The sequence below is a fragment of the Danio rerio genome, chromosome 16, assembly GCF_052040795.2.
Source record: "Danio rerio strain M-AB ecotype USA chromosome 16, GRCz13ab, whole genome shotgun sequence".
Classification (NCBI taxonomy): domain Eukaryota; kingdom Metazoa; phylum Chordata; class Actinopteri; order Cypriniformes; family Danionidae; genus Danio; species Danio rerio.
In genome coordinates, this window is record NC_141036.1 from 5,328,911 (window position 1) to 5,349,282 (window position 20,372).

Genomic DNA, 20,372 nt, shown 5'->3' on the forward strand with positions numbered 1-20,372 from the left:
TAGTGCAAAAAGGCTTGTAAACATGAGAATTATGATAAAGTGACAGTGTCATGATATATAGGGAGGTAGTCCAATGTTGCATAAAGTGACCAGTGCAGGTGTAAGTGTGTATGTGTGTGTGTTTTCATATATGTTTTATTCTTTTTATTAAATATTTCCCATAATATATTTACCAGAGCAAGGAATGTTTCATAGTATTTCCTATAATATTTTTTCTTTTAGAGAAAGACTTTTGTTTATTTATCTAGGCTAGAATAAAAAGTTGTTTTTTTAAACCATCATAAGGTCAATATTATTTGCCCCCTTAATCAATATTTATTTTTTCAATAGTCTACAGAACAAACCATCATTATACAATAATTTGCCTAATTACCCGAGTTTAAATGTGACTTTAAGCTGACTACTATTATCTTGAAATATGAGAAATGATGGTGTCTTGAGATATTGAAAAATCTTTAGAAATGATGAAGGTGTCAGAGATTGTTGAGAGACTGAATACAGTTCATATTTGCAGTGTGTGAACAAACATTAGACTTGCCTATTAACTTGAGTCATATAAGTTTGGATCATTAGATCATTGGTGGCCAACCCTGTTCCAGGAGAGCCACCTTCCTGCAGATTTCACTTGCTACCCATATCAAACACACCTGAAGCAACTAATTAGGACCTGAACACCACGTGATAATCACAGGCAGGTGTGTTTGATATGGGTTGCAACTGAAATCTGCAGGAAGGTGGCTCTCCAGGAACAGGGTTGGCCACCCCTGCACTAGATGATGATCAAATTGAGCATATTTCTTCCCACAGCTGGCAAATCCCACGTGGTCTTTGTCTTTTTACACTAAAATCTGTAGGGTTCAATAATGTTAAATTAAAGTCATTTTCCTCATCCTAGTTTACATGCTCATTGAAGTCACATCGTGTCTGTCGCCTTCTGGGAAATCGTTCTGCTTCAACAATGAGGTTTACAGTCATTTTGTTGAACATTATTGAAGTTGATTTTGGTTGGTTTGGAACATACTCGTGCTCAGAATGAAAAACAGAGGCTTGTGGGGGGAAAACAATCCTTGTGATCTTTGCTTTGGTTGTACTTTGAGACTGAAACCGAACATTTTAATATCTTACATGTACATTATGCAAACAAACGTGACTTTATGTGTACATTATTAGGCTTAAGACTCATCCAGCTTCGATAAAAATGCTCATAACCTCATTAAGTCAAAACTACTTTTTCTTCTATCTTGACTATTTCCAGTTTTCCAGTTCTTTGAAAACAATTAGCATTGTTCACAGTTGAGCTAAGAGAGCGGTATTTAATCTCATAGGTCTTTGGCCCACAGGTCAATAAAAACCACTGTGATCTTGAAGCCTGAATTAATGGAGCTACAGTATACATACAGTCAACGGCTCCAAGATTTCTGCTATTGTAGCTTCCCTGCAGCACATCTGATTGTGGTGACCTCCAAATAACAGACAGCAGTACAGCAATAAATCATTTTTACAAAGCGGTCAAAGGCAAGAAATGACACCATCGTTAAATGCGTTCAGCATGTGACTGAAATGTTTTATTAAACATCACTGCAGCCGAAAAAGAGCTGATTATAAAGTTGAGAACTTTTCACCTTTCAACACTGCCCCTGACAACATACGACACTTATAAACATTAAACATTACAAACTAATAATAACTAGATATCAAAGTTTGAAGGCAAACTTTATGGTGGTTTGAGAAAGCCATGTTATTAGCATGTTGAGCATGACTTTGCATTTTTTTTTACACTAAATGGCATCGTTTTAACAAATTATCATGTTGCTAAATCATTTTAACATTAGCATGTTGTTAGCATGTATCTAACATTTGTTAACACGTTTCTACAATGAATTACTAATGATGTGAATTGTAGTTTAGTATGAATTAGCATGTTATTGGCATGTTTCTAGTATAAACTAGCATATTGTTAGCATGGTTCTAGTATGAACTAGCATGTTGTTAGCATGGTTCTAGTATGAACTAATGTGTTGTTAGTGTGACGGGTGTTAATAAGAGTATTAATTTAATGCATTTCACTAATAGTCCCTCCTTTTAATTTTCGTGCATTTGTTTTGCATCAATTTGTTTAGACATATGTTAGAATTTAGTTTTTACTCTATTTGTGTTGTTTAATGAAAATAGTTTTATATTTGTTTTGCGCGCAACGTTACTTCCGGTTGCCGCGCTACGTCACTTCCGGTTGCCGCGCAACGTCACTTCCGGTTGCCGCGCTGGGTTCTCAGACCGCATTGAGCGCGCTGAGGAGAGGTGGGGAAATTTACAAACGAAATCATATCAACTTACTGTGCTGTTTTCTGATTCATCCAGTTTGCTCTGATCTGACGCTTGAGTGACAATAAACCCACCATCAGCAGTACCAGTGGCCTGTCTCATTATTGTACACAACGCAGAGAGTGCGAACACCGGTTACAGTGGTGCCGTGACCCGGATGAAGATCAGCTCTTCTGGAATCTTCATCCAAAGATCAATGTCGTTTGGTCGCCGGTGGATGCTGCACTTCGATCAAGGTTTTGATGAACTGTGATAGAGAGCATTGCACTTTCATCAAACTGGACACTTCACTATATCCTTTCTTTATTTCTATTTGAATTTAATATACCTGTTTTCCTGTTTAACATATATATTTTTTGGTAGTTGTTCTCCGATGCTGGTTTATCTATTCTAAAATTTTATTCAATGTTTGATCATTTACATGCCAATAAGTAGTAATGGCATATGGTTTCAAAGCAGACAGTTTTAAGGGTGAGGAGAACATGTCAGATTTAACTTTCGGAAGGGGAAGACTTTTTGCTAATTCATCTACGCCTGTTGCAGGGAGGGGTAGTGTGGGACGAACTTCTGAATTTTGTTCTACCCGGGTAACAGAACAAACACCTAGTCAGTTAAGGAGTAACCCATTTTTGGCTAGCCCAGATTTAAATGATACTGCATGGCAAAATCTCATAACACACATTGCTCAAGAAGTAGGACAGACTTTGATTTCTGTTCAAGGTGGGGGAAGGTATGGGGAAGGAGAAACTAATAATGCACAGACACAGAGTCCAGTTGCTGGTCAGTCATTCACAGAAACACCCTCACTTAATTTGACAGGAGTCAAATTAGTCATGCAATCTGAAGTAAGAGAGCCTCCTGTGTTCCGAGGTGATGGAACAGATAAGTTCACTGTGCATGAGTGGGAGGATTTACTGGACACATACCTGCGTAAAAGAGGCATACCAGCTTCCGAGCATTATCATGAAATCCTTTCCAGGCTGCTGGGTAAGGCCAAAGACATTGTAAAAATAACCCTTCGCAGCAACACATCTCTAAAACCTTCTGAGAACCCCAGAGTGATATTCGATATCCTAAAGCAACATTTCAGTGAAGTCAGATTCTCCTCTATGCCTTTAGCAGATTTCTACAGCACAGTTTCCGTTATTGGAGAGAACCCAGTTGAGTATTGGGTCCGGTTGAATAAGGCTGTGGATGCTGCTGAAGAGGCTTTGAAAAGACTTGGGCGACAGATGGATAATCCTTGTCAGGAGGCAGCCATGATGTTTGTCAAATACTGTCCGGACCCCAGCTTGTCAGCCGTTTTCCGTTTGAAAGCAGCAGACAAGTGGACAGCGAGTGAGGTACAAGAGCATCTAGACAGATATCAGGTTGAGCAAAAAGAACAGTTGGCAATTAAATCTAAGCGCAATGTTACAATGAGGAATGTTGCAGTTCACCGACAGTCACTCGTGGAGAATGAGATGATGGCTAGTGGCTCCCCAGTCGTGGCATCTGAACATTCTAACTTGAGTATTTCATCTTCTACACAGAATGATGATAACTGTATGAAAACACTCATCACCTTACTTGACCGTGCGCTCTCCCAGAATTCTCAAGCTGAAATGAGTAGTCCTCGACAGAGCCAACCGCCTACGAGAGCTTGTAAGGTGTGTCGTTCATATGAACATTCAACTCTCTCACACTGCCGACGTCAACGACTCTGTCTTGCTTGCTTCCAACCTGGGCACATAAAAAGAAATTGCGTAAATAGTCAGCATGGCTCTGGCAGCCAGATAACACAGCAATCGCAAGGTTCACCGACTTTAAAATAGTCGACCCACACCTGGAGAGGGGACGTGTGGGTAGGGTAGGACAAACCCTCGAAGATGTAGATCTTAAACAAGTTTATGAGAAGGCATGTGCGCAGGCTCCGGCTGAAGTCAAAGTGATCGCACAGAATATGCAAACTTTAGAAGTGTTTGATGAATTGTTTTATGCACCTGTCTATGTGAATGATAGATTCCAGATAAAAGGAATGTTGGATTCAGGATCTATGGCATGCACTTTTAGTGAAGCGGTAGAAAGTCGGATGCTCTGTGAAGATGTGTTGCCAAAACCCTCACCTTTGTCCCAGGAAATAATGCTAATTGGATGCGGAGGTAAAATAACCAAACCAAAATGCATGTATGAAGTCGAGCTAAAGGTGTATGGTGAAAGATGCTTGGTGCCTGTTCTAGTTGTACCAGGGCAACGAGACGATTTGATAATTGGTACCAACGTTATTAAGTTTCTCATGCACCAAATGAAGATAAGTGATGATTACTGGAGGATTTTGTCTGACAGTGTCTCAGGGCCACCTACGTCATGCGAACAATTCCTTGATGTTATGGCAAATACTTGCCGCTGGAGAGGCGGTATTCCGCCACACAAGGTTGGGACTGTCAAGCTTCGCCAGTCAGTTACTCTAATGGCCAAACAAGAACACCTTGTCTGGGGAAAGTTACCAAGAGACACTGCTATATCGCCTGGAAGCACTGTAATAGTGGAAGCCACTTCTTCTAGAACCATGCCACGGGACATTATCATAGGTCGTGTTGTCACACCCTTGTGGGGAGATCATTGGGTTCCCCTGAAGGTCACTAACCTGTCAGATAAGCCAATCACCCTCAAAAGGAATTGCAAGTTGGCTGATGTGTATCCGTGCCTTGCCGTGGAGGATTTTGAGCTGTTTCAAGGTTTCAGTGGAGTCCAGTTGCCCACACCTGATAAAGATCCACAACCTGTTACTGCAGGGGACCTGAAAAAGAGACTGGAGACTGTTAGTCTCAGTGATGTTGACATAGACTCTTGTTCTGCCAGTGATACGGCAAAGGAAAAGCTAGTCCAATTGCTAGAGACTTACCATGATGTATTCTCCAAACATGCCTTAGATTGTGGGGAGGTCAGAGGCTTTGTTCACCGCATCCACTTAACTGACGATCGCCCATTTCGACTTCCATACAGACGAGTACCACCCGCTCACTACCAAAAATTACGTCAAGTTCTCTCAGAGATGGAAGAGCAAGGAATCATACGTAAATCAGTAAGTGAATATGCCTCACCTTTGGTCTTAGTATGGAAGAGAGATGGCAGCTTAAGGATCTGTACGGATTTCAGATGGCTAAATGCTAGGACTATTAAGGATGCGCACCCACTCCCGCACCAATCAGACTGTCTTGTTGCCCTCGGTGGTAATACCCTCTTTAGCACGATGGATTTAACATCGGGCTTTTATAACATCCCAATGGCTGAAGAGGATAAAAAGTACACCGCATTTGCAACACCTGTAGGTCTTCATGAGTACAACAGGATGCCTCAAGGGTTGTGTAACAGCCCAGCATCTTTCATGCGTATGATGTTAAGTATCTTTGGGGACCTGAATTTTAGTAGTTTGCTGTGCTACTTAGATGACTTGCTGGTGTTTGCACCCGACGAGACCACAGCCTTGGAGCGGTTAGAGATGGTATTCCAACGATTGAGAAGCTACAACCTTAAATTAAGTCCGAAAAAGTGCCATCTGATGCAAGCGTCTGTTAAATTCTTAGGCCACATCGTTGATGGAAATGGTGTTTCCGTTGATCCTTCGAAGGTTGAAGTCATAGCCAAGCTCTCAAAAACTGACCTCATGGAAGAGGACGGGTGTACTCCGTCTGTACGTCGAATAAAGTCTGTCTTGGGAATGATCCTCTATTACCAACATTTTATTCCAAATTGCTCTTCAGTTGCCAGACCATTGTTCTCCCTAACAGCTGGGCAGAAAAGAAGAACAAAATTAAAAACTGAGGCTAAGGCAGGCACATATCGAAAACTGAAGCCAGTTGATTGGACCCCAGAATGTGATGATGCTCTCTCTAAGTTGAAAGAGAGTTTGTTGCAGAGCGTGGTTTTAGCGCATCCCAATTTCTCACTTCCCCTAATCCTGTCAATTGATGCTTCTTTGGAAGGACTTGGAGCTGTGCTGTCACAGATACCAGCTGGTGAAGAAAAAGCACGTCCCATTGCATTCGCAAGCAAGTCCTTAACCAACTCTCAAAGGAGATATCCAGTGCACAAGCTCGAGTTTTTAGCCCTAAAGTGGAGTGTGTGTGAAAAATTCAGTCACTGGTTAAAGGGCCACACATTCACAGTGTGGACCGACAATAACCCCCTCACTTATATATTAACAAAGGCTAAACTCGATGCTTGCGAACAGCGCTGGGTATCTAAGCTTGCTGCTTATACTTTTGATCTCAAGCATATTGCTGGAAGTAAAAATACTGTAGCTGACGCTTTAAGCCGGGATCCGTTTGCGCGAACCATTGCTCGTAGGCTCATAACCGAGCAATATGGGAGTCTGCTTTCTGAGGCTGAAACTGTCGACAAAGATGGAGTTCAGGACACCTTCCGTTTGCAAGCAAACAATCTATATGTGTCAACTCTGACAAGCCCAGTTTCCTGTGATCAAGTGACAGTTAAAACTCTTTTGAACCTATCGGAGCAGTGGAAAGCTGTAACTGAGCTAAGGGCTATGCAAGCAATCCAATATATCCAAGATGCAACGACTACTGGATTTGATCCAGTTTCAGCGATCCCTATCGAAGAGATTCGTCGGGGTCAAGAAGCAGATCCCTCGATTTCTAAGATAATGCCCTATCTGGAGAAGCAAAGAAGGCCATCAAGACGAGAGGTGGTTGCAATGGATGCTGTGACTCAAATTCTTCTTAGGCAACTAGATCGTTTGAAGGTTCAAGATGGAGTAGTTTACCGTGTTTGCAAGGACCCATCAAGCACACACAAGAGGTTCCAACTTGTAATGCCTAGTAGCCTTAAGGCTAGAGCCTTAACTGGTGTGCATGATCTTGCTGGACACCAGGGAAGGTCAAGAACTCTTCAACTAGCTCGACAACGCTTTTTCTGGCCTCGGATGGAGCGTGACATAAGAGAGTATGTTAAATGTTGTCAGAGGTGCATATTGGCCAAAACACCAGAGCCATCTGCTCGAGCCCCACTTGAGAACATCAGGACTTCAGCCCCTATGGAGTTAGTGTGTTTGGATTTTTGGAGTGCGGAGGACAGCAAGCAACGCTCTGTGGATGTATTAGTCGTGACGGATCACTTTACAAAGTTGGCCCATGCTTTCCCATGTGTAAACCAGAAAGCAAAACAAATTGCAAAAAAACTGTGGGATCATGTCTTCTGTATTTATGGTTTTCCATCTCGCATTCATACAGATCAAGGGACCAACTTTGAAAGTACCCTCATCGCAGAGTTGCTTAAGCTGGCAGGTGTTGAGAAGTCGCACACTACGGCATACCACCCCATGGGGAACGGAGGAACAGAGCGATTCAATCGGACCTTGGGCAATATGCTTCGCTCCTTGCCTCTTAAGGAAAAACAGAAGTGGCCCGAACAAATACAGACTTTGACATTTGTGTATAACTCCACCGTGCATGAGACCACGGGTTATGCGCCATTCCAGTTAATGTTTGGTCGCATTCCCAAGCTGCCAGTTGATGTTGTATTTGCGCAAGCATTACATGATCCTGTGATTGTTGATTATGGCAGTTACGCAAAAACACTTATGTCTTACCTTCATGAAGCTGCATGCATTGCGCAGAAACACACAGAGAAGGAGCAGAAAAAGCAGGCTAAGAATTACAATCGGAAGGTCAAGGGCATGTGTCTGAACGTTGGAGATAGGGTGCTTCTTGCAAACAAGAGTGAACGAGGAAAGAAAAAACTTGCAGATAAGTGGGATCCAACTGTTTATACTGTAAGAGACAGAAATCTTCAAACAAACATATACAAGCTGGTTGACAACAATGGAAAATGCAAAGTGGTGCATCGCAACCTGATACTGGATATTAGCTTCTTACCAATTGAACAATCTCAAGATGAAGAAGATACTCAGCCTACTGCTGAGAATGAGGAAACAGAGTCTCATGCACCAGAGTTATCCAGTTTGGAAGAGGAAGAGAACTTTGATGGAACGGAAGGATGGATACTTGATGGACAGGATGAGAGTGAAAGACAAAAGCCTGAAGAAGATGATGACATAGGATCCAGTTGTTCTAATCTAAGTGAAGGCAGTTTCTGTGAACAAGACCTTAATGCAACTGAAGTCAATGAGGGTAGTCCTGATCCGGTGTCCGATTTAGAAACTGCGTCCTTCGCCAAAAACTCTGAACCACGACCACATACATTAAATGATCCAGATGATAACACCATATCTAACGCACCAACACATTGTCCCACTGACACACAGGGTGTTAAAACCCGTGCAGGTAGAATGGTAAAAAAAGTTAGCCGCTTGATAGAATCTATGGCGCAAAGGCCATTTTATGTTCAGAGGGTTGGCTCACTTTTAACAAGGAGATCAGGATCAGTTCTTTCCTTATTTTAGATCAGTTTTGTGATGATGCAAAAATAACAATTAAGTATGTGCGCCGTAAGAATTTCAGTTAAAATCTTACCAGATTATTGTATGTTGTACAAGGCAGCATATTGTTCTAAGAATGTCTAGGACTTGATCAACCTTGGGCTTTTCTTAACCCGTTAAGTGGGTAACTTGCAATGTTGAACTGCGAATAAGATTTGCTAAAAATCTGGTTATGATAGATCGATGTCATCTCGGTCAGGATATTAGTGAAATTCAGGAGGGGTGAATGTGACGGGTGTTAATAAGAGTATTAATTTAATGCATTTCACTAATAGTCCCTCCTTTTAATTTTCGTGCATTTGTTTTGCATCAATTTGTTTAGACATATGTTAGAATTTAGTTTTTACTCTATTTGTGTTGTTTAATGAAAATAGTTTTATATTTGTTTTGCGCGCAACGTTACTTCCGGTTGCCGCGCTACGTCACTTCCGGTTGCCGCGCAACGTCACTTCCGGTTGCCGCGCTGGGTTCTCAGACCGCATTGAGCGCGCTGAGGAGAGGTGGGGAAATTTACAAACGAAATCATATCAACTTACTGTGCTGTTTTCTGATTCATCCAGTTTGCTCTGATCTGACGCTTGAGTGACAATAAACCCACCATCAGCAGTACCAGTGGCCTGTCTCATTATTGTACACAACGCAGAGAGTGCGAACACCGGTTACATTAGCATGGTTTTAGTATGAACTAGCATGTTGTTAATGTGTATCTAACATGAATTAACATCTTAACATGTTTCTACCTCAAATTAGCAAGTTGTCGCATGTTTTCAACATGAATAAGCATGTTGTTAGCATGACTCCAGCATTAATTAACAAGTATCTACCACTAAATAGCATGCTGTTAGCATGCATCTAACATGTATTAGCATGTTGTTAGCATGAATCTAGCATTAATTACTATTTTGTTAACATGTTTCTACCATAAATTAGCAAGTTGATCGAATGTTTCTAACACGAATAGTGTTGTTGGAACTATTCTACTATGAATAAACATGCTGCTACCTTTACTATGATCATGTTGTTTGCATGATTCTAACATGAACTAAGACATGGTTACTATGAATCTAGCATGAATTACCATGTTGTTATAAAGTTGAGAACTTTGCACCTTCCAAAACTGTCACTGACAACATAAGACTCTTATAAACATTAAACATTTTTAAACAAACTTTGATATTTTATTATTAGTAGGCAAACTTTATGATGGTTTAAGAAAGCCATGTTATTAGCATGTTTCGAGCATGACTCCACATGTTTTAACATGAAATGGCTTCATTTTAACATATGATCATGTTGCTAGAATCATTTTAACATTAGCATGTTGTTAGCATGTATCTAACTTGAATAAGCATTTTTGTTAACACGATACTAGTATGAATTACTAATGATGTGAAATGGTTGTGGTATGAATTAGCATGTTATTGGCATGTTTCTAGTGTGAACTAGCATGTTGTTAGCATGGTACTAGTATGAACTAGCATGTTGTTAGCATGGTTCTAGTATGAACTAGCATGTTGTTAACATGTACAACAATTCTACTATAAATAAACATGGTGCTATCTTTATTTTTCTATTATCATGTTAGCATGTTTTTAGAATGTTGTTTGCATGATTTTAACATGAACTAACACATGGTTACCATGAATCTAGCATGAATTACCATGTTGTTAGCAGAAATCTAAAATGGTGTTAACATGTATTTAGCATGAATTAACATGCTGTTAGCAAGTTTCTAACATGTATTAGCATGTTGTTAGCATTAATCTAGCATTAATTACTATTTTGTCAACATGTTTCTACCATAAACTAGCAAGTTGATCGCATGTTTCTAGCATGATTTATGTTGTTGGAACAATGCTACAATGAATAAACATGCTGCTACCTTTTTTTTCTATGATCATGTTGTTAGCATGTTTTTAGAATGTTGTTTGCATGATTCCAACTTTAACTAATACATGGTTACCATGAATCTAGCATAAATTACTATGTTGTTAGCAGAAATCTAAAATTGTGTTAACATGTATTTAGCATGAATTAGCATGCTTTTAGCATGTATCTAACATGTATTAGCATGTTGTTAGCATGAATCTAGCATTATTTACTATGTTAATACCATGTTTCTACCATAAATTAGCAAGTTGATCGCATGTTTCTAACATGAATTATGTTGTTGGAACAATGCTACTATGAATAAACATGCTGCTACCTTTATTTTTCTATGATCATGTTGTTAGCATGTTTTTAGAATGTTGTTTGCATGATTCTAACATGAACTAATGGTTACCATGAATCTAGCATAAATTACCATGTTGTTAGCAGAAATCTAAAATGGTGTTAACATGTAATTAGCATGAATTAGCATGTTGTTAGCATGTACCTAGCATGAATTAACAAGTTGATAACATGTTTCTATGACAAATTGACAAGTTGCTTCCAAGAACTAACAAGTCAAGCCATGTGTTAAGATAATAAATGTAATGGTGGTGTCATTGAAAGCACAAGCACTGCACTGTATGAACGTCTCTAAACAACACAATCCTCATATCCAGATAAACGGTTCAGTAATGAGACTGAAGGAAGAGTGGAAGGGGGAAATTAATGATATTTTAAGGAAGCCAATGCAAGTGTGGTTTTCCATGAGGATTAATGGGTACGTATCTGCTCTCTTCAGATCTGTCTGCATGTCGTCTCTCTGACTTGTGCGTTCCTCAAGAATCTTGCTGAACGACTTTAATTTCCTGACTGAACACTGGAGCTTGTTTTAGGATCTTTGGTTTTAATTTTAGAGCGGTGCTCCTCTATTTTATTGTATTTCTTTTCAAACGCAGTTATTCTTACATGGCTGGGATAAATCATTTTGCCTGTAGTATAAATCTTGATGTGAAACTGCAATATGTTTATTTAATGGCAATTTCCACTTTCCAGATTTAATTTCAATCACTCTTTGCCAACATTTGAAGTAATGTCGTAAATTGTAACCCATTCAGGTTCGGTTGACCTTAAAGGAGTGTAGCCATTGTTTAGATGATTGACATCACCTTCTGTGTGAACATTAGATTGTATAACTTAAAAGCAAGCTAGCGCTTTGTTAAAAAACAATGCAGATTTAAATATACAGCTCAATAAACTTCTTATTTTGCTGCTTAAGAATAGTTAGCAAGCTAGTAGCTGGGTTTAGGTTTTCTAGGATTAGGACTGTAGATCATACAACCACAAATCAGAAAAATTTGGGACAGTATGGAAAACGCTTATAAAAAATGATTTATAAATATACCCTGACTTGTGTTTCATTGCAGACAATCAAACAAACATTATTTAATGTGTTCCTCGTGATTTTTATTGTACATTTTTTTTCAAAATAAACACGTTTTCCAATTTTGGTTCCAGCAACACATTTCAAAAATATTGTGGAGCAGTAAAGCAGTTACCACTTTGTAATGTTGCCATTCCTTTTCACAACACTTAAAAGATGTTTAGGGACTAAAGACACCAAGTGATGAAGCGTAATTTTGTCCCATTATTCCTGCAAGTAAGTCTTAAGCCTGGTTTATACTTCTGCATCATGTGATCGGCATGACCCACGGCGCATGCAACACGCGTAGCTGTGCAATAATACGTTTGTGCGCTGTCTCTGTTGCTCTGCAATAACACTTTCCGAAACGCTAGTTGGCAGTGAGGTGTTAATGTTCCTCTGTGTCGAGTTTCTTCGCTGATGTTTTGTTTTTTCTGAACGCTTCCTTAATGTATAAGTAGTTTAAACTCACTCATTTTGAGGCAGGAACCGGCGGATGTGCAACAACTTTAACCATGAGGTAAACACAACACAAAACTTTCCATCAGGAGCTCCTTCACAGTCGTTCCAACAGACTCATGCAGCTCTCGGTCCCGCCCACATTCGTCAACGCTTCCAAGCCAACCAATCACAGAGCTTGCTCTACGCGTCGTTGCGACGTGTAGTTACATTTTTTGCTTTCGTACAAAAATCATATTACAATCACCTGTTGACCTCGTTTCAAATCACATCATTATTTAACCAATCCACCTGATTACTAGCTCTAAACTGCTTCTGTCCCAACTTTTTTTGGAATTAAATGAAGCCAACCTGACAAAACATGAAACATTTTGTGTTCATCTTATCTGCAATAATACACAACTCAAAGTAAATTTAGAAATCACTACTTTTATTTATTTGCGTTTTATATACTGTCCCAACGTTTTCTGATTTGAGGTTGTACTTTATAAGCATGAATAAACAGCTAATAAATTAATAATAGGAAGTTACTAAGCCAGTAGCTAAACTAAATACTTAAACTAAAGTGTCAGCACAATTAGTTCTTACATTACACGTCATATATACTTTCATAAATATGATCCCTTTCATGATTTTACCATGAATAGGTATGCTTTTCCATCTGCAAGAGTGGTTTTATCATTAGAATCAGCAGTATTTTTAAATGATAGAGTGCGTGTCGGCTGAAAACACATATCAAGCGTCCAGCAGAACACCGCTCTGGACCGTCAGTGATGCATTTTACTAGACTTCATCAATCACTTGAACCCTGGGGTAAAGCCTCTGAACCACAAATCAGCGAGCTCAGCCCGAGTGAGACAATCAGAACTGACTCTTCTGATAATTCAGTTCAGTGTGATGCATAACATTATTGCTTCAAATCATTTTTTTTCATCTGCATTAATCATGCTGGTGTTGGAATCCAGAAACCAACTGTGTATAAACATCGGGAACATTATTAGCGATCCGATATACTCACAGCAAAAGTTTTCTGTTCCTCATTAGGGGGAAATAAATTCTGAATGTAAAATTTATTTTGCAGGGATTTCATTGTGTCAAATGTATTGAATAATGCTAAATAATGCAATATTCCATATGCAACACATTATTTAATAATACGATATTACTAAAAAATAGGTTTAACATTAAGTCAAGGGAAAAAAAGCATCACTAAAACATCTGAAAGTGAACAGACATGTACACAAATCAGATATTTTAACAGTGCAAACAGAGAACAATAAATGCCACCACTTTGCTCCAATTGTATAGTTGTTCATTCATTCATTCATTCAATTTCTTTTCGGCTTAGTCCCTTTATTAATCAGGGGTCGCCACAGCGGAATGAACCACCAACTTATCCAGCATATGTTTTTACCTATTTCTGGGAAATTGTATAGTCGTATCAACCCGAAAACAACCACAACAAATCGGTTAAACAAAAACCCTGAACACAGTGAAGTTACTATTATTACTAACAGGCCTGTCACAAAAACATAAACAATATATTGACTTTTCGTGCAATACTTGGAGACTACCTCAATAATTTTTGCAACTGCAATATACATTTACAAATTCACAAAGCCATTTTATAATGGCACTGTCGTTCTACAGTACCTCACCGTTGCCAAACATTTACCTAATAAGACTTTTAATATATATAATTTAGGATATTTACCTTGTTTACACCAAATTATAGAATCTAAATAACCTTAAGAATCGAATAACCTTATTTGCATTATTATGCTGTTATATAACCATATAATCAGTGGCATAAAATGATTTGAAAAGGACAATAATATCCCTTATTGCAACAATTTCTGTGACAAAATCGCACAACAAAAATCCCTTCTCGTGACAGGCTTGCTTGATGATTTAGTTTACATTTCATGACTGTACAAATGTCTGTATTATAAATGACTTAAATATGACCTCCAAAATGTTCTTTTATTATTATTATTATTACTAAACTTTTTGTACTATTAATGAGTTTATGAAGGGTGAAATGTCTGAAAATAACCATGCAGTAACTGTAAAAAAAACTTGGCAACATTAGAATATAAGACGACTAACAAATCATGCCATCCAACTCAAGCTATGCACTGCATTTAATTGTTTTCAATTATTTATATTATATTTACTGTTTATATATATATATATATATATATATATAAATATATATATATATATATATATATATATATATATATATATATATATATATATATATATATATATATATATTTATATATATATATATATACATACATAATTCCTATATCGCTTAGCGATAAGGGAAATATATTTATATATATATTTCCCTTATTGATAAGCGATATAGGAATCACTATCGGTATTAACAAAAATTAAACGATACCCGTCCCTAATTATGATAGTTACTGTATAGAACCAAATCGGCAGCTTCCAACAATCATTTTGGTTACCCATAATCCCCTTGTGAATGCTGTACGGTCTCTCACCTGCTGCTCTGTACAGGATTTTGGGCTCAAAGAAGATGCAGGGGTTTTTATCTTCGATGCAGGACAATAGGAGACCCTTGGCCTGGACTGGACCCCTCGGCACTACAACCTAACAGAGAAACAATGAGGAAAGAGTTTTGTGATTCACAGGTAATCAAATGGGGAGAGATGAGGAGAAGCAGAGGCTCAGACATTGGAGAAATGACAAGTCTTTTAAATGACTTCATTACATTTAAAGTACAGTACACTGCAAAACACAGTTTCTTCTGTTGAACTGGGAAACGGATCAGAAGGTTAGGCAGAGGTTTGGTGGTATGGGTAAGTTTAAGAGTGGGTTATGGGTAAGAAAAGATTTCAAGGTTGGTTAAGTTCAAAGAAAGATGTATTGGTAGATGTAAGGTTACTAACAGGTTTAATGCTATGGGTAGTCAAAGATTAATGACAGGTTTAACAGTATGGCTAAGGGCTGGGTCACACAAACTCAATGCCAAACAACTAACACCATTGAAACCCAACAGAGTTGTCACCTCGTGTTGGATCGCGAAGAAGAATATACAGTACAAAATGGAAAAACTCCACACATTCATGCAAACTCCACACAGAAATGTCAACGGACCCAGCCGAGGCTCGAACCAGTGACCTTCTTGCTGTGAGGCGACAGCACTGCCTATCATCGCGTCGCCATTTAAATTTTAAAATGAATTGTTCTTTTCTTGTGATTGTGAGTTGGTCATGAGACTGACCTTTAATCCAGGACAGTGAGCGAAGAAGGCCTCTGGGCTTTGGGAGTGATAGAGCGATCCGTGACCCACGCAGCCCCATGGAGATCTGATGGTCAGCTTCCCACAGTCGTACATGTTCCCTGAGCGGTAGCGGTACTTCGCCGCTTCGTTTACAATCTTCAACAGAAACAGATGAACTTTACATTTGAGAAATTCCTGCATTATGGATGTGACGTTTGCAGTAAAGATTCAAAACATAAATTCACAGAGAAAGTAGATGTTAACATTATACTGAAACATCTGTGTGCAAGAAAAGATGGGCTGCTTGGCACTACAGTTACACCCAAACTCCACTCGTTAACCAGATTTTACATTTTAAAGCAGTTTTCCTTCCACGGTCCCAAAGCCAGGACATTCTCGCACAACTGCTAGGAGGGAATCATGAAAATTAAGGTTTTACAGACTCTTATGGTGACATAATGAGATGATAATGAAGAGCATGACGTGAAAGTGCTTCCAGAGTTATCAGAGTTTATCCAGACTCTAATCTATGGCTGAACGATTCATCGAAAAGTGAAGCAGTTTCCCCATGTATAGAGTTAGTTTTGTGTTTTTTATATTTAGTTTGAGAGCAAAAAAAAAAAAAAAGTATATTTTACACAACAACAAATCAGAAAAAGTTGGGAGAGCATAAAAAAACACCAATAAAAAAAATAAAAAGTAGTGATTTCATTGCAGACTATAAAACAAACATTTAATGTGTTTGTCATGATTTTTTTTTTTAAGTAAACATTCAAAAAAAGTAGTAGAGCATTTACCACTTTGTAATGTTGCCATTCCTTTTACAACACTTAAAAGACTTTAAGGGACTGAAAACACCAAGTGATGAAATGTTTTAAGAGTAATTCTGTCCCATTCTCCCTGCAAACAAGTCATAGGTGGACAAAAGCATGGGGTCTGCGTTGTCACATTTTGCGCCTCGAAATCCACACATTCTATATTGTAGACAGGTCGGGACTGCAGGCAGGCCAGTCAAGAACCTGCATCCTCTTACTGGTGCTTTTTATGTGCGGATGTGCTATTTCTCATGATGAATATTATCCAATATGTATATGAAGAAAATATAATGTCTTTTTAATCTTTGAAAACTTCATTGTTGATTATGTAAATTTGATTGACGACTTCAAAAGAAGGTAAAGGGAGTTTTACACACTGAGAAAGACGTTAAATCGAAAACTGTTTTGTCAAGAATGTAAAAAAAAAAAAAAATATATATATATATATATATATATATATATATATATATATATATATATATATATATATATTATATATATATATGTGTGTGTGTGTGTGTGTGTGTGTGTGTGTGTGTGAGAACAAGTATACAATTCAACATTGTACTTAAATTTTTACCAAGACTTGAATTACAAAAGGCATCACGAATAAGTATAGCACAGAAAGCATCTTGTTAATCTCAGCTGAAAATTTTTATTTTGATTCTACTAGGTAGTGGATTACTCACACTCAAATATACGATTCTGAATTTCACTACTCTCTGGCCGTACTCGCACTATGTACTGTTGCCTTGAACCGGGCCAAAGCACACTTGTCCCCCCTTCAGTATCTCCTGACGGCCCGCACTCACATTACATTCGGGCCTGGGCACGCTTACGTCATCGATGATGCGCTGCTTAATAGAGAAGCGATCTCACTCAGCAGCACAGTTTAAGTCGTTTGATATGCAGTGACATGCAGTCAAATATTTTGCCGAACAGATTAGCCACTTTTGACGCTCATAAGGGAGGTTATAGGCTCATAGGAGGTTTGCTAAAGGTGCAGCTGTGGTGCAGTGAGGGGTTTGCGTCTTTAATAATCTACGGCAGTTTGTGTTTATTGAACAGTAAGAATGATTAATAAATCCGTATCAAAAAGCCCCTTAAAGTCACGTCTCGCTTTCAGTTTCGGACTCAGGCACGTTTTGCACTCACACACAAGCGTACCGTGCCAAAGCCCAAGTGAAACACGCTCAGGGGCACCTCTTCAAACCGGGCCAGGGCCAGCCAAATGAACCGTGCCTAAGCCCGATTCAGCGCACTCACACGTCTTAAACGATCCAGGAAACCAGCCTGGGCAGGGTTCGGATAGCACAGTGTGAGTAGGCCCTCTAACAAGCATTGCAAATGTAGAGAAAAAAAAAAAAAATATATATATATATATATATATATATATATATATATATATATATATATATATATATATATATATATATATATATTTTTTTTTTTTTTTTTTTTTTTAAATAACCATGTAGTGATCAAAAAAAGCCTAATACCTGATCAAATGCTGGGAAAATGTAGTCGGCAAACTGAATCTCTGCAATAGCGGTGGCTCCGGCAGCAGCCGCTCCGATCCCAAATCCCACAATGCCTTGCTCACACAGTGGAGTGTTAAACACACGGTCCTTACCTGTGGAGAAAACAGATACATGTCTGAACGAGCATGCTTATTTATAATCTTCAAAAACAGCAGGAGCATTCCAGCTACTCGCAATCTGTCCAAACAAAGAAATTATTTATAATGCAAATGATGGGAAATCACTGCTGAAGAGTTCAAAAGAAGACCACGAGCAGACGTTGTGCTTTTAAAAACCAAAACTAACTCTTATATTGAAGTTGTTAGCTCACATTGCTAGTTTGTGGTGAATTATTCATCTGAGCTAACATTAAAAAAAATGGTTTGCTCTTGAAAATGCACTTTTGTTTTCAGCTAAATTCTCAGATTCCTTCTGTCTGAAGTATTGGGTGTGGCTAACATACTTAACCACGCCCCTTTAACTGTCAGAACTATGACAAAAAATAGAAAGGGAGAGGAGGAGACTGTTAAAACCCATGTCCAGATCTTTCTGAATGAAATACCTACTTTACTAATCCAATCAACTCGCAGTAAAAAAAACAAGCCACGCCCACTGCTTTCTCATTTAATATTTTGTTTCTCTAGGAACTGTGTCACAATACAAAACATAAACAGTTGCAGCTTTATGGCAGACTTTAATGGGTATTTCGAATACTTTTTTATTAGTAGTTCAAGCAGGACTGAACTAAAGGCCGGCTCACACTGTGGGATTTTTTTATAATCCTGAATGATTGTAGCATGTCAGACTGCATGAACATGGCTCCCATGTCACACTGTAAGATCTCAGCTGTCATAAAGTCAGACTGAACGACAATGAAGACGCGTCAAACACGAAAGAATATCCCTTTGGAGTTTGACGTCATACAGCAGTGACACTTTCACTATCCCGCATTCTGAAATGATTCCTCACAGCAAACGTAAACAATCTGCAGAGGCAATTCTGCAAACGTGTCTCAATAATAAAGCCAGGAAGAAAAAAACAGTTTCGACATTTCCTCCGGTCGTTTGATTTGTCACATGCATTGTGTCATCAAATTCGGATCTCCTATTGGTTCCTGGATTGACGCTCATCGCAGCTGTTGTCACACTGCAGGAGTGTCTGAAATCTGACACTGCCAAGGAAAATCTGATCGCAACGAGCACTAAGCGGCTTTCTGAGAACACGTCAAACCAACAGTCAAAGATCACCGATTTTAACCTAGGATTTCAGGAATCTTTTAGAATTTTACAAATTTGTCTCAGATGACAAAATCTTGGCTGAAATCTCACAGCGCGAGCAGGGCTTTACTTAGGTATAAATCTCAAGAAATAAAATCTGCTTCATATATTAGTTCTTATAAATGGACTGCATTGATGATAAATACAGTTGAAACCAGTTTACATACACCTTTATAAAAAAAAAATAAAAAAAAAAAGGACCAATTTTTTTTTTTAAATGTCCGATAGTAAATCATACTAAACGTTTACTATTTTAGGTCTGTTAGGGTTACCTAAATGATTTACATTTGCTAAATGCCAGAATAATGAGAGAATTCTTTATCGAGAATTTTTTTTACTAATTTTAAAGTTTACACACATTTCCCTGGTATTTTTTAGCTTTGCTTTTAAACTTTGGTCAAATGTTTTTTGGGTGTCTTTCCACAAGCTTCTCACAATAGCTTGAAAGAGTTTTGGCCCATTCCTCCTGACAGAATTGGTGTAACCGAGTCAGATTTGTTGGCTGTCTTGCTCGCACAAGCTTGGTCAACTCTGCCCACAAATTTTCCATAGGATTGAAATCAGGGCTTTGTGATGGCCACTCTAAAACATTCACTCTGTTGTCCTTACAGCACATTTTAACTAATTTGGCAGTATGCTTAGGGTCAAGGTCTGTTTGGAAGACCCATTTGTGGCCAAGTTTTAATTTCCTGGCTGATGTCTTGAGATGTTGTTTCAGTATTTCTACATAATGTTCTTTCTTCATGATGCCATCTATGCTCTGAAGTGGACCAGTCCCTCCTGCAGCAAAACAGCCCCACAACATGATGCTGCCGCCCCCATACACATTGGATTATTAAGTGGAGCAAATTCACAGCACTTGCAACTTGATCTTCCATTGTTAAACGAATTTGATAAGAAGTGCGCAACATTTTTACGCTAGACAGCAGGTTTTATGCAGGAGTGTAACTGATATGATATGCTGCAAAGGCCCCTTTAAATACAAGATC

General features: G+C 38.6%; 1 protein-coding gene and 1 long non-coding RNA gene across 4 annotated transcripts in view; one reads left to right on the forward strand and one right to left on the reverse strand.

Moving 5' to 3' along the window:
- The window catches only part of bckdhb (branched chain keto acid dehydrogenase E1 subunit beta), a 90,693-nt gene that overhangs the window by 58,263 nt on the left and 12,058 nt on the right, over window positions 1-20,372 (reverse strand). For all 3 annotated transcript variants that reach the window (XR_015510584.1, XR_015510585.1, NM_001080653.1), the window contains 3 exon segments: window positions 18,086-18,219; window positions 15,772-15,927; window positions 15,029-15,137 (listed from right to left, as the gene is read on the reverse strand). Coding sequence is in view for 1 of the 3 variants with exons in the window: in NM_001080653.1 (NP_001074122.1) it covers window positions 15,029-15,137; window positions 15,772-15,927; window positions 18,086-18,219 (399 nt within the window). In the remaining 2 variants the exon portion in view is untranslated.
- Window positions 221-10,547, forward strand: LOC147833253 (uncharacterized). Its single transcript, XR_015510883.1, has 3 exons — window positions 221-580; window positions 774-2,026; window positions 9,430-10,547. It is a non-coding gene; the product is annotated as an uncharacterized LOC147833253 (long non-coding RNA).